This window comes from Xiphias gladius, chromosome 22 (genome assembly GCF_016859285.1).
Source record: "Xiphias gladius isolate SHS-SW01 ecotype Sanya breed wild chromosome 22, ASM1685928v1, whole genome shotgun sequence".
NCBI lineage: Eukaryota > Metazoa > Chordata > Actinopteri > Istiophoriformes > Xiphiidae > Xiphias > Xiphias gladius.
The window spans coordinates 3,778,204-3,793,835 of record NC_053421.1 but is presented as its reverse complement, the minus strand read 5'-3'; the positions used below and the strand labels follow the sequence as shown (position 1 = coordinate 3,793,835).

Here is a 15,632-nt window from a genome sequence, read left to right as displayed (position 1 = left end):
ATGGTTGTTTACTTGAGTTATGGCTGCATTTTGGAAAGCACCAGTCATTTTTGACTTTAGTAGCTGCCATTATTTTATGTACACTAGAAGTTATTTGTCGCTTTGTCTACTCTGAACAATGTACATTACCACAGCAGTAATTTCATCAGTAGAACAAAAGAGTCATGTCTATTTACTTCTCTGTTACTCTGATTTTCCAGTCGGTCTACTTTGTTGACTTTTTGAGTAGTGTTAAGCTACTGACAGTGAAAGTCGAATATTGTAACACTAAGCCTACCAGGAAAGACAGAAATGTTGCCCTTTGAGTTTCAGTTTTTTACTGTGAAAGTAAGAAATGTTGCATTTCACTGACAAGGATTTAAAGTGGTTCTCCAGCATTTTATTTTTGCTCCCCCATAAAGTTTGGGGGCTTACGAAACAGGGATTAAAGAAATAATGGTCAAAATTAAAGAAGCAGAGGTTGAGATATCCTGACCTTTAGTTGACAGTTTTGGTTAAGCTCCAAAAATTCTGGAAGTCTTCTGTTGTAAATTTATAGTCTCCAAGTCTGAACTGAAAATTTGGCTTGGAGAAAAGTTATTTTATCATTTAGAAAGCTCTTCGAGAGCCTCATGAACAAAATTAATTAGCTGTTTTCAAAGGCTGAGTATTATTCTGCATGACTATGGCAGTGGAGTGCTCCTGTAACACTGACCGAGACAATGGCAAAGTAGCGGTGATTAGAATTAGTGAACAAAAACGGTAGTTATGTTAAAAAATAAACTCAGAGCAACAGAGTGGCCAGTATGACTGCCTTTATTAGGGTTTTGTGCTGGCCATACTATTAGACTACTACTATGTATGTTTAACTAACATAAATGTGTTCAACTAATGTAAACAATGCCTACTTATTATTATTATTATTATTATTATTATTAATTATGTGTGAATTATGACTCTTATCCATAGTGGTCCATAGCGTTAATAGAGGCTTCAGATCAGAAAAAGTTTATGTGTGTTGTTTAGAAGGCAATTAGAAACAACATACATTTGGCCTTTGTGATACTGCAGGAAACAATACCACTCCTACTAACCTACAACTACTACTTGTACTGCTACTTCTCCTTGTATTCTTAAAACTTTTACTGCTACTATGACAACTGCTGTTACAACAACTAGTGCTATGCAACTGGTATTACTAATGCTACTGGTACAAATCCTTGTACTTCTAGTATTACTAGTAACATTACCACTGTAACAACTAACTTTGCCACTACTGCTCTTACTATTGTCTCTGTCGCTTTTAGGCTTCTAATTCCCATTAACATCCCATCAAGATTTGACAAAGATGAGGTATACCTACCCTCTAAATACCAGCTTAGCTTTGCAAACATGGTTCTTAATCATTTGTGTGCGCTCTCAAATGACCATTTTGGAACTGCACCATGCTGTCATCTGTATTACTTGTAGTGAACATACTGTGAAGCTGACTTTTCATTGAGCACCACAGTCCCCACCACAATCAGAAAAGAGGAGGTAATGGATCATGGACTCTATAAATAATTATTTGAGGGAACCATAAAGCAAAATATTTTACAGTATATCCTGTGCCTTAAGATTATTGTATATGGTTTCACAAGAAGTTTCCAAGGCTTAAAAATAGAGAGAGGTAAAATTGTGCAGAAAAATTAAAAATGTCTGTGAACTGTGTCACAGTGAATGAAGATGTAATACAGTATCTATTTTCTTTCCTCTGCCACCTAAGGGATGGCTTCAGGATTCTGCGACCATAGAAACCAGGTTAGAAACAGAAAAGGGTTGATTAGGCTGACATTGACCCTGATGTTTTTGTACTGCTAGCAATGGGGCCAAAGTACTCTGTCAACCCAACACTTTGATCCAGAGTGAAATGTCATAACATCCCTTGGCCAGTACTGTGAAATGTATTGTGGATGTTATGGCCCCCAGGGGATGATTCCTAAAGATCTTTTCAGCCCACTGCTCTTTCCACTAGCACAACCACCAGGCCAACATTTCCACTTGTACACAAGAAATACCAAAAGATAATGGATAGATTACCATTAAATCTACTGAACATGTTCATGCTCCTCTGCATGTTAGTTGACTTTAGAGCTTCTCCACTAGTCACGATAATATGGTCAACTTTGCACAGTACTGTAGTGAGGACACCCCCTTTCTTGAATTCCACTATAAGATAACAGTGGATTTGAATATACCTTTTCAGAAAGTCTCAGCATCACCAAATGTCCTTCTCATCTCTAACAATAAAAGTGTCAGGAATAAAAGAAAAAAGCCAGATAAGGAAACAAAGCTCATGGAACAGAGATTGATGCTTCACTCCACAAACTGAAATATTTGTCAAAATCATCAGAATTAAACACATAATTATCTGCCGTCACTCTCTCTCTCTCTCTCTCTCACTGTCTTACACACAGACACACAAACAATTGCATACTCCCCCTTAAAGACTGAGTGGCCTTTGAGATATGAAACTCACCAGACTCTGGCCACAAATTGGAGCTGCATTCCCGAAGTGACATAATCCAGTTGATATTACTTATCATTACTCAGCAAATATCGTTATGAAAAATTCGTTCAACTCCCATCTATATATGTGATGTGAAATGGGCAAGTTATGAGTTGCAAAATTTAATGTATTGTTGGCCATGTCACCAGACTGCCACTTAGTGACAACAGATAGTTAGGTCTTTGTAATTTTTGTGATCCTGAGGGTATAATTATAATTTGTTTTATTTTTAATCAAATTAATCATTAATTAACTCCTATTCATCTATTAGCAGTATTGAAAATCATCTTTGTAGTTAATTAGTCCTGTATATCATTCGGGAATAATTCCTTGATATGCTGCCCTATGATTGTTGTTCAAACCATAATGCTTTCCTTAATATTCTTATCCAATACACTATTTCGTACAATTTATGTTTAGAATCAGTGTTGATTGGCCATAGTGATCTTTGCACGTAAAACCTCAATTAAATTAATCTCTCTAGAATAATAAAAGGCTCAAGACCAATTCCTCTCCCATTCCTTGAAACAAAGGAATGAATATTTATTAGGGGCAAATTACAATGTGGCCACAAAAGACCATTTCTCTAGACTGGCCAGTTGATAAAAAGATCTGACTGCCCTTAGGTGCTTTGCTTCTTTTCTTCTTCTTCTTTTCTTCCTCGCTTTTTTCTCCCTTTTTTCTATATATTCTTTTACTTCAGTAAGTCTCTAGCACAGTTCTATACTACAAATGCAATGAACCGAGAAGACAGCAAGGGATGTATTGTCTACTAACTTCAGCCTGATTTCAGGAATCATCATCAGCCCTAAAACTCTGTTCCATCAACCCTGGAGTGAGTTGACCAGATCAGCTGAGAAGCCCCGCTAGCTGACCCTGGAGAGCATTATCTCGCTGGGAGAGTGGCGAGTGAAACCAGCACTGAAAAAACCACTTAAGGTCCAACTGAGATAATGGTGCAAAAGTAGACAAACTTTACTTCTCTGTCTGTGATAACAGTTGATGTCAGATAGTGCTCTGAATGATCAGTTCTAAGTCTTAAAGAAGTTGTTCATTATCCGAGCTTTCGACCGTTCTCTGGTAACTCTGATCTACACAGTCTATTTCACTATCGGCAAACTAAGTGATTAATTAATTTTGTTATTCAAAAGAGTCATTTTATTCATCTGTTTGGTTCTAACCTCTTTGTCCTGTATTCCTTATTAAAGCATCATTTAATCAGTTGCTTATATGCATTCAGTAGTAAACATCCTGTATCGAGAGTTTACTACTTCTGATTATAAGACTGATTAATTTGGCTGGTCTATTTTCCTTCAATTGAAGTTGGTGCCCCAATTTTCAATGAGTGCAAATTTAAATCATAGTGTAGTAGTCACTATTTAACAGACAGATTGCCACAACATTGGCTGAGTACATTCATTTCCCTTGCAGATTTTGGGTATAGCCCCACAACTTTTTTTAGTATGTTTATTATTTTCTGTCATTTAACTGTACTTTCCATCTAAATAAAATCCTAAAATATAATATCTGATCATTGTGAGATATTACTTCATTCTCCGTAAGGGAAAAAAAAAAAATGACAAAAACCAATAAGGTAATAAACTTGAATGTAAGACATCTGAAATAAAAGTGTGATGAGTGAGAGATACAAACACTGTATATTTTGTATTTGTTGTTTTTGTTGGTTTGATTTAGGCCCCTTACTTCCAATGAAGGTAAATACAGTGCCCAACCTCCATTCAATGCTCATTTATTCAGCTAGCTGTTCAAATATATTTTTTACTGGTTTTATTGAAAGAGAGCAGTTCTTCCAAGGAAATTCCTCTCAAAATCAACCGCTGCTTATAAATACAACTAGCCAAACAACTAGCTAAACTCAAGCCAAAAGTACTGTCTCAGAATGTTAAAACCCTATTAATCGAATCAGATTAGATAGTTCTCTCCATTAAACATCTCATGAATTATTAGGAGGTTATAAACGAGTAAAAATAAAGACACTAAAAGAAAATTCTAAAATCGTCTTAATAAATTAATATTAAGGGTAAAATGTGTAATCCCTCAAGGCTGCTAAAACCTCAAATTTTCAGAAAAAGTGAGCATGTTACTGCCCAGCGTTTTGGGATGTGATTTTTAACAATTGAGTGTAGGGCTGCAACTAAAGATTAGTTTCATTTTTGATTAATCTACAGATTTTGTGATTGCCATTCTTTATTTTAAGATTAAAGAATGGCAATCACAATTTGTCATCCCTACAGAGTCCACGGTTTCATCTTTAATGTGATTTTGTTTCAGAGCGGGGTTTTAGTCCAAAATCCAATGATTTTCAATTTAGTGCCATAGATGACAAAGACAAACAGCTGACTCACACATTTGTGAAGCTGAAACTAAAGAATATCTGTTTTTCTTGGCCTTTAAAAATATGTGATATCATTAATTGATCATCAAAATATTTGCTGATTAATTTACTGTTGATCTATTATCTGTTAATCGACTATCTGCTGCAGTTTTACTGTAACTGGGTGAAATGATGAGTTGTCCACATGCCATATTCCATACTTTGGACCATATGGTGTATAAGGGGTAGATGACACTGGCTTTCTTTACACCAGTATCTGCTTCTTTCGGTGGCAAACTGGAGCACTACCTAATCCAAAACACAGCAGCACCAGCCATGGCTGCCAGGACTGAAGACTGTGTTGTTTGGTTACAGACACATGGAGATATGTATGGACTCCATCCTGTGAACAGCAGAAAGAAGCAGGTCTTTTTGAACCAGTGTTTTATTGTGTAGTAGCCTGTTCTCCCTTATGGCCTCATCAAACTTTGTAGCAGCAGCAGTAGTGGTCGCAGCAACAGTGTTGCAGGTAGTTGTATGGATGTTATGGCTGGCTGGGAGAGCTATAACAAATGCTGCTGCCATCTCAGTTTTGCTATTATAAAGTTGAGGTGTTAGAGGAGTCCCATTATGGTTATTGATTTGCTTGTTTGCTCCCCGCTTGGTGGAGAAACAGCAAAAAGACAGAAGTTGTTTCCTACCCCTTTTATATCCCATTCCCGAAAAACAGACATGGTTTAGAACAGCAGGTGGGGGGGGTCAAGGGGAGAACCCATGAGAATTATATGGTAATATAAATGTTCTGCTTCACTGACTTTGCTCAGTATGCTGGGCAATGTGCTTCTTGTACTGATACAAGAGAAGAAAATATTCAAATGAAAAAGAATCCTGCCTGAGCCTGTTCAAGGACACCAATTAGGTTTGATTTCTGTTTCTCAGTGTCCATCATCAACGCTATCTGTCCTTGCGATCAAGTCATCTGTGTAAATGGCGACAATGAAAAGTAGAAGCTGTTTGCAGGTCAAGCCAGTCTCATTTCCTATCACCAAGACAGAAAATCAAGCCACCATTAACCCCATACTGAACTAGCTGTGTCCATGTTACAACTTAATTAATAGAGGTGGTGGGATCAGTGACAATTAATTATTCGCTAAAGCCGCCTTCACGACCTGCAGGGCAAAGACCCTTGCACACACACACACACACACACACACACACACACACACACACACACACACACACACACACACACACAGATATACTTGTACTTTTATCTTTGTGAGGACACTCATTGACATAATGCCTTTCCTAGCCCCTTACCTTAACCCCAACCATCAAAACTAAATGTGTAAACCCAACCCTCACCCTAAACCCAACCTATACCTGATTCCAATTTGTACCCTAAAACCAAGTCTTAACCGTCAAACAGCCTTTTGAAAGTGTGTGGACCGGGCCACAGTGTCCTCACTCCCAAAGTGTAAAACTAATACTGGTCCTCCAATAGAAAGAAGTACAAGTACACACACACTCATACATACACACACACACACACACACACACACACACACACACACAAATTCATATCTTACTTAATGCTTGTGCGTTAGGTTTCCAGTCTTTTGTTTGAGTTTGAGATCTGGCACAATTTCATCTGCTAGCAGGGGGGCAATGTCAAAGCTACAATATGCAAGTTCTGGAAATCAAGCTAGCACTATCATGAGACTCTAGAGAGCTCCTCCCAGTCCTTCAGCTACATCCTCATCTTGTTCACTCTCATAGCTAATGCAGGAATAGGGAGCAGCTAATACTAGCTTGAGGCCTCAGTGTGAGATGAGTAGCAGAAGCAGGTTTGCATATTGACTGACAGCTGTGAGCTCCCACCCCTGACTTTTGCTTTCTCTGATTGGTTAGAAGTTTGAGGCTCACTCAAAAACTATCGACTAGGAAATATCTCTGCACTGCTGCCAAGGCCGTTCAATGAGCCTGGGTCACAGAAGCCTTGACAGCATCTCTCCACTTTAAGATATGTTTCGGAGCACACTTCAACTAGAAAGATACTAGAAAAAAGGTCACTGTGCTGTAGCTTTAAAGTTTAACTCTACCAAAACTTTCAAAATAACTGTATTGTTAAAGCTGACGCATTTAAACTTTGAGGACATCAAGATTGGGAATTGTAGGAAAAGCAGAAGTGTTACTGATAATAATCCAAATGTCCCAGTAAGCCATGACAGTGTGACAGTGAGCCAGTATGTACAATACTAGGACCCTTAGAGTGAATGTAGTTTATTAGATGGTGTTGATGATGTGAAGAGGATGAAGGAGACTCCGCTGACACCGTCTTGATTGCATATAAAGGTTTATTACAAAGAAGAACAGCGTCAAGTCAAGCATTTGCAGATCTGCTTGTGAGAGGTTGTGAAGCCGATGAACCACTCTGAAAATCAATCTTGACTACCGACTCTTAAATAGGGCAGTTGTTTTCCTAAAAACTGTCACTAACGTATGGTTTCAATCACAAAGCATAAACTTCCTTTCCCAAACTGTGAGGCACCCTCTGAGGACCTTTGACCTAGGGCCTCTATAAACACAGCTCTACATATATAAACGTACACCTCATGAAGCAGCTAATTTAGTCATTATTTATTTTATTATTTACATTTGTGCTTTTCCCACTGTGACATGTCAAAATTTCAAAGTTGAAAAAAAGCAGGCTATTCTGAGAACTGTTTTTCAGTGTGTGCACACTGTGCTGGATCTATATCTCTCTGACTCTGTTGGTTCTGATGCACCTGTTTGGTCGGGAGAGTTACGTGTTTTTCATTCTTCCAGCATAGCTCCACCTAACTTGAACCTGAGCAGGGTTCTAATCAGATAGAGTAAGTAAGAGCATCTCTGTAGGTGTGCAGAGCCTTATAGTAGAGCCTAATTAAAACGAAAACTAAAAAAAATAAAATAAAATTTCAGTCCTGAGATTTTGTGACACCTGTGCTCCCTAAGTTCTGTTTAAAATTGCACATGTATTGACCACTCGAGGCAGCATACACAAGTTGAGCAGCCTTCCTGTTACTGCAACTGCAACCGATGTAGTGTAGAAGAACTTGCATATCTTTTTACAGAGCAGCCAAAAAAACTGTTGGCTGAGAGGATTCACCTCATCACATTGTTTTAATGAAAAAGATGCCTCGTGCACTGTTTCTTGTGAATTCCTTGAGTGTGGATATGCAATTTGAATCCCCCAAGGGAAAAGGCAGACTCTGCCAGTATCAAAGAAAACTCCAATATAGGGAGCCAGTTGCAGAATACAAATACACTGAATAGCTATCACTGTATAAAAGGGTGTTTGATATAATCAGAATTTTAAGGATTTTAAATTTACATACACCACTGGAGTAAATGTATTTAGTTGCTTTCCACTGTCAATACGGCTATGTGTGTTAGCCTTGTGATGAACTGGAGACCTCTCTTTCACTCAGTTCATGCTGAGGTAGTCTCCAAAGATAGATGGATAGATGGATTGCAATTTGTAAATTTTCTTGGTAATTTGGTCAACTGCTTGTTTGTAATCGAGCATATGCAATTAGCACATGACTCCAAGAAGCAGAGTTCATCTGGCCTGAATACCAAACACACTGCTAAACACACATTGCAGTACTGTGATCAAGGCCAAATTTGTCCCAGTGTGTCTGCTGGACGGAGCTCTGGGAAGCCTGGCAGCCTGTCTTCAGGCTGGCGCACACCCTAACCCCTGGCATATGGTACATGTACCCAGCCTGCTGGCTTATTTGTCACCTGGTGACCTGGACTGCAATAATAGCAAAGTTTGTACAAGGTCTGCTTACTTGAGTAACAAGAACGACATGTCTTCTTCACTTCAATGAAGTTTTGAACTTTACAAATGATAAAATTATTTCAGTGGTACCTGGAAGAAATCCTCAGTCTGCCATTCCACATTAGTTTAGGTCATAAATAAAACGGAGAGATGCAAAACATGAATCTTGTGTTACATATTTTTTTGCTATATGAAATGAAAAGAAAAAGGTCAGAATTGTGTGCCAAAAAGGCATGGCTAAAGGTATGGAAATGTCAGTCTGTCACTCTGATGGTTAGTCCACCACTTTAAGTCCAAACTAAATATCTCAACGGCTACTGGATGGATTTGCACAGCATTTTGAACAGACATTCATGGTTCCCAAAGGATGAATCCCGCTGACTTTGGTGATCCTCTCGGTTTTCCTCTAGCAAAACCATGAAGTTGCCATTTAAGGTTTTAAAACAAACGTGTTCATGACTGCTAAGTGGATTGTCATGAAATTTGTCAAAGACATTCCTGGTGGCCATCTGACCTATTCTAGTTCCATTAGGTCAAAATGTATATGCAATACTTTAGTTTGTGACTAGATGTCTGCAAATTTAATGACATTCCCATCAACCTCAGCTGCTCTTTGTGTTTAGCATTAAAATGTTGCTAAGGCATAAAACTGAGATGGTTGACATGGCAAACATTATACCTGGTAATCATCAGTATGTACATTGTCATTTTGAGCAATTATCATGCTGACATGAACATTTAACACAAAGCATCGCTATGTAGCCTGCAACAGTCCTTTGTTGGGTTTTCACCATTTCTGGGTTGCTCTGCCCCCTAAGTTACCTCAGTGGGTGTGGCCGTACCACCTACCCTTGCAAAACTGTATACTGTATATAAGCCTAAACTTTTTTTTACCTACTATAGTGAGCTGGGTTCATAATAAATACCAAGAAGGATCTATGGATCTTTCTTTTTGGTATTTTTTTATTTGATTCTTAAACATGTTTTTCTTTTTTTATGGTGAATTTGTTAGGAAAGTGTTGCTTAGTTTTAGAATTATAGAATTGTTTGGAGTCATGTTTTTGGGTATCTGGTGAAAGTAAGACTAATATTCACTCTCTTTCAGCTTGTTTTGGTCTGTATCAACTCCTGATGACTCTTCAGCTCTTAGCAGCTACGCGCTAAATGTGTCTGTGTGTTCATTGTTTGGTGCTAAGCAGTTAGAGTACAGTGGGTTTTTAGAGCTTTTTCACTTGAAAAAAGCTACATGCTGCAGCTAAAAATTATGCTACAAGAGCGGTGAGAGTGAACCAAAGCAGTAAAGTTTGGGCCAGAAAGCTAAGCACTGAGCTGAAATTCACTATATTGCACTATAAAGCAGAGGGGGGCTACACATTCAGGTGATAATTCTCTTTAGGCTACAAGTTAACCCTTTTAATTGTCACATATTTTTTTAAATTGACATTTGATAACATTGTTAATATATAAATATCAATTAAAGCCACTTTAACAGAACAATTGGTATTGTGTAAGAAATTGGCCCCAGACTTTGCATTGGGTTGTGTAAGTTTCTGATTTAATATATTTCTGCTATGATATGTTTCAGTGTATTTCTATATGCAATGCATGTGTCTTGTGTCAAATTGGTGAATATCAAATCAACCTCCCTTTGCTTTTGTTTCCTTAGTCTCAAAAAGGTTGTTACTGCAGCATAGTATTTAGGGATTAAGATAAAAGTAAATAAATAAATAAATAAAATGTGAAGATTTAGGATACAACTCAATTTGTGTAAATTGAAGTCAGTAGAATCCTACAAATATTTAAGGTTAAAAAAATATTTTTGGAAAAATATCCTGATGTATGCAATTTGTTAAGCAATAACAAGGAATAAAGTCAAATTAAGATTGGACAGCTGGAATGAAGCAAAAGAAGGAGAAGAACTATCAGTAAAAGTAGAGGACGTGTTTATGGACTTACCAGTACTGTCATCATAAACCACAGTGACTGTCTTCCATTTGAAGAAGTGGACCAGGTCTAGGATGGCCCGGCTGAGGGAGGAGAAGTCTGGATATAGGCTGACATAGAAGACATCTCTGTTGTCTGATACCTGGTGCTTCCACTTGGTCTGTATGTGTGGCACCCCCAGGGCATTGCAAATGGACTGGACTGCATTGGCGGAGGAACTGTGAGAGGGACCGAAGATGGCTGCCACCCCCAGAGAAAGCTGGTCACAGGCTAGAGAGGAGAAACATCTGACTAGTTAGTTTGTTATTACCTACAGTATATACATATATAATATAACCTATATAATTGATTTGTTTATTTAATCTGTATTTAAATTATAAGTCTGGTGACATTCTGTAATTGTTTTATTGTCAACAAATCCCATGTGCTGAGCCAAACCAACTATGAACTGATCCTATGTGTATCCACAGTCTGATATATCTTATTCCTCTGTGCCATAGTCCACCATTGTTGTTTAAAAACTATCAAAAACACAGCAGTGAGCCATGCTTCTGCACTGGGTGAAATTTTCTTTCATTACCAGGAACACAAACAAACTGTAGTTTATTTTGATTCAGCCCTATATACACTATCCTGCTGCTCCAAATAGCCACTAGAGCACTGTCATGATCACAGGCTGTCAGTTGCTCTATTGATAGGTTGTCAATTTTCAAGACGGTGGGTCATACCTACTATGAGCCAGTCTGAGGGAGATGCAATAGGAGACAAAGAGTATAGGAAAAAGAAAGGAGAGTGGCGTGCTGCTGATTGTGAGGATAAACCTTCATGCCTGAAGTTGTTTGGTTTAGGTTCTGTCTGTGTCTATTTGTTAACCTAAATGAACTGAAACCAACTGAGCTCAGTGCGAGTGAGTCTACGCTGCAAGTGGGAACAAGTGGAGCGACTATGGAGAGCGAGTCGATCTCACCTGGGTTCAGGTAAGGCTTCCACCCCTTGTTGTTGTTGGCAATAAAGGCATTTAGTGAATGTGATGGCATGTTAGCAGCTGGTACAGCCATAAGGCTTAGTGTTAATTAAGTCCCCTTAGTTATACCTCTGCCATAACAACACTAAGAAGAAGTACAAGAACGTAACTGGGCTGCAAAGACCCCTCTCCTCAGCCCCATTCAGCGCCTTTGGAATGGACAAATACGCAGCTTGCAAGTCAGGCCTTATCAGCCAACATCAGTGATGCTCGCTAATGCTCTGCTTTTGTGGCTAAGTGGGATATATTTATGAATATTGATCACACAACTTCTATTGCATTACATTTCCACTATACTAAGATCAATTTGAGCTTGCTTTCATGGAGCTGCAATCGGAAGACATATAGGCAACTGCACATCTTTGCATTAACTTAACTGTGTATACTCTAATCAACTTATTTGATAGAAGAAAGTTGGCTAAATCATGAGACAGAATATAATGGCCTGTAATTGATAAGAGACTTGAAATGTCAGTCTGATGAACACACAAAACTGCTAGATTATAGCACTTTATTGGCTGTCTCTAGGGGCCAAACAGGTCTTTGAATTACTGCCGCTGAGTCATTACCTGGAACCAATCAATTCTCTCTGTTTACATTTGAAGTGCTCAGCCATTTCTCCCTCGCCTGATTATAATTGTCACAATCTAAGCCACTGCAGCTCGCAAGCGTTGAACAGGGAATACATTTACAATGCAAAATACCTATGGCATAAGCATATGTGTACACACAAACACACACACAAACACACACACACAGACCACTGAATCATACATGAGCACACACGCGCACACACGCGCACACACAGACACACACACACACACACGTTGCAGCCGAGAGAAGGCCAACACCGGAGGCGGATCTGCCGGTCACAAACACATAAATACCTTTCCTGGAGGCCTCAAAGCTGTCATAGATGTTTATCCTTTGGATGTCGTAGGTGAGCGTGGTGTTTGGCAGCAGGGTTCTGTTCCTGTTGATTGTGTTTAAAGCAAATTTAAAGGCTAGTTCCTCAGCACCCGATGGGCCGCTTTCAATGGACTCGAATATCCCCCCTGTCAAAGAAAGAGAGAAAATGGATTAGTGACTGATCAGGGTTCAACTGTTTAAAATGGAAAAAAGATGCTTTCACAATAGCCGGTAGTCATAGTTACAAAGACCCTTGTAATACTAGTAATTTGAGTCAGAAGAAGCATCTTAATCAGAGCAAAGTGGCTTATTCAGAAGAAAAATAGCTTACACTTTAAAACTTTTATAATCAGTTTGACAGAACATGAGAAAAAAATGTCACACTCCCTTATTTCCATTCATAATGGGAATGGATTCCCCCACAAAATCAAGGCACATTGCTTATTTTTTATTAAATGTGCTACATGATTAAAAACAAGAGTGAGATGCATCAACTGGACACTGGCCTTCCTAAAGATCAACAGTCACACATTAACGAGTAATCAGTGTTGAGCAAGTTATTGAAAAATGTTATCACAAGCTCCAAAGGTAATTGCATTACAAACTAATCACTTATAAGCAGAAGTAATTAGTTGCATTACTCTACATCACGTTTCTCAGCCCAGTCCCCTCGAAAGATGCCTTCCAACAGCTCCAAAGCCTCCACACCAAAACACACTGTCATTAGATCAACCAGTTCTTAATTAATTGCACCTTTTTCCCTGCCAATTTGATAGACCATAGATTCAAAGGCTCAGGAGTAGGTACGTCATGTCACATGACCAACCAGCACATGAATCATGACCACGGTATGCATCATGCTAATGGCAGAGACGGTGACTCTGACATCCTGTGTTTGTATCTGTCAGTGTCACCATGAAGTTGAAAAATCCAAGAAATTAAAGAAAAATCTCAATGTTTCACTATAACGGAGATAACTTTGTATAATTCTCTTCAAGTCTTTCTACTCTATGACTTTGCAGCTCCGATGTTTAGCCCCACAGTCTGATCAGACACAGGAAGCCTGCGCTGCATCTTTCTGTTGTTATAACTCTTTCCCTTCTCTGACACTAAAAGCAGTGTTTCCGACAGAAAACAAAAAGATGGAAATGTAACGCTTCACCTGAGAATATCCTTTGTCTCCAATGATTATAGTAATTATACATGTAGTGAAATATGTATATACACTGTCCATAGTTTTGGCCTATTATATATTATTATAGCATTATAGACACGAATGTAGCAATGTGTATTAGACATTTGAATGAATTAAATATGCTTATTAGTGCTATAACTCTAAGATTCACATACAGGCAACCCATATGGATAAAATAAGTAGAATCATAGAGGAAAGGACAACAGTAATGAGGAGAAGAAAACATTCCTCTAATATCAGCAGATACAGTAGTCTCCAAGAGTATAATAATTTCAGATCCCACACAGTCAGTGATAGCGATGTATTTTACTAGGATCATATTTCTGGAGGTCAGCAAAATCAAGTAATGTAACAGAAAGAATGCTACAAAGCAAAGAAAAACTGGATGCAGGCTGGGTGCTTGGTCATGATGTTCGCGCTGGTTGGTCTTGTGACATGATGTATCTACTTCCAAGCCTTCGAATCTAACATCTACCCTACCTCCACTTCCTGTAACAAGGTAACACATTTAGGACCATTCTGTCCACTGAATGCACAGAAATAAAATTGATATCAACTCTCCATACATACTCCAGAACATACTGCACCGTATATATATATATAGATAAAGAGATTTTTTTTTCTTTCTGTCTGCACATACTTTCCCCTCTTCACATAACTCAAAAAGGTTTCCCTAGGAAGATGCACCACACTCTTATTGATCTGTTGATTGTCATTTATGAGCGCTCTCTACCCCTTTTCTGAGTAGTGCATCTTTTAAAGGAAAACCATGTTGGAGTAAGTGATGTTTACTGGGTTGAGGGTGATACACAGAGAGCTCACCCTCTATTCTAGTAACTCTAGTAGTATCTATTCTAGTAACTCTAGTATTATTAAATCCTGATGAAACTGTTGCTTCAGTAGGCAGTCGATGCAAGTCCAGTTTACCCATGGTACTGTAGGCCCTGGACTGGTTGTAATATGAAAGTCATTTTGCCTTCGAAATTAGGATTAATGTAAATAATCTTGGGAGAATTGTTTGTCAGTAAAGTTGTGAAGGGAGAGGAGTTTCTGGCTCTGTAACTATTTTTCCACACTTACTGATATCCTCATGGTGCTTTGGCCAGAATTATTATCTGTAAAAAATGTTTTTTTAATTAATTGGGATGGTTTTTCTTAAATCGATAGAAAGCAATCATCAGTATCAATTTTGATTTGATAAAGAAAATATCAATTATATTATGAGGCAAGATTTTAAATTATAAGGAGTGCCTCATTGTGTAGCTAATACGCTCAAAACAGTAGAGAGGTGGTCTCAACTGCACAGGGCATCTTAATAATTGTAGGCAGCAAACAACCATAAAAACTTGCAAAGAGGCAGGAGTTTATTTCAGCATACCTTCTTCAGAGCTTTGTGCCGAAACATCAGCTAATGAAGTAAAGTCTGCGCTAAATTTCTGCCAAATATGCTCCTTTCTCCCTGTTTTTATGCTTCCATAAGGAGCAACTTTTTACATGTGATTTCTGAGCAAATCTATGGTTTTGTATCCTCAACGGACATTGGGGATATTAATGTTGCTGGAAAGAGTAAGTCATGCTGGTTTCAGCGGTAGGTGTGTGACACCTGTGTGTTCAAATTTAACTTGGTTAAGGATTTAAGAAGAAAAGGTAAGAATATAGACACAAAATGTGTCTGTGACTTTCAAAAGTTAAGCTCAGTGATAGGATGATTGTTACTAAAATTCTTGGCAGTTCTAATAGACTGTTCTCCTTATGTTTTTTTTTTTACACAGGTCAGGTTTACATTTACATTTTCTATTTCAGTTGTTCACTTTTGTACTGATGGTTCAACCAGGAGAGCTATATGTCCATCCAAGCTTTGGAAGCGCC

At 38.3% G+C, this 15,632-nt stretch overlaps 1 protein-coding gene across 1 annotated transcript in view; it reads right to left on the bottom strand.

Annotated features, from left to right (window-relative positions):
* Positions 1-15,632, bottom strand: part of grik2 (glutamate receptor, ionotropic, kainate 2) — a 262,001-nt gene that overhangs the window by 169,033 nt on the left and 77,336 nt on the right. The window contains exons 2-3 of the mRNA XM_040118010.1: positions 12,547-12,714; positions 10,648-10,905 (exon numbers count right to left, since the gene is read on the bottom strand). Coding sequence (XP_039973944.1) covers positions 10,648-10,905; positions 12,547-12,714 — 426 coding nt within the window. The remainder of the gene's footprint in view (positions 1-10,647; positions 10,906-12,546; positions 12,715-15,632) is intronic.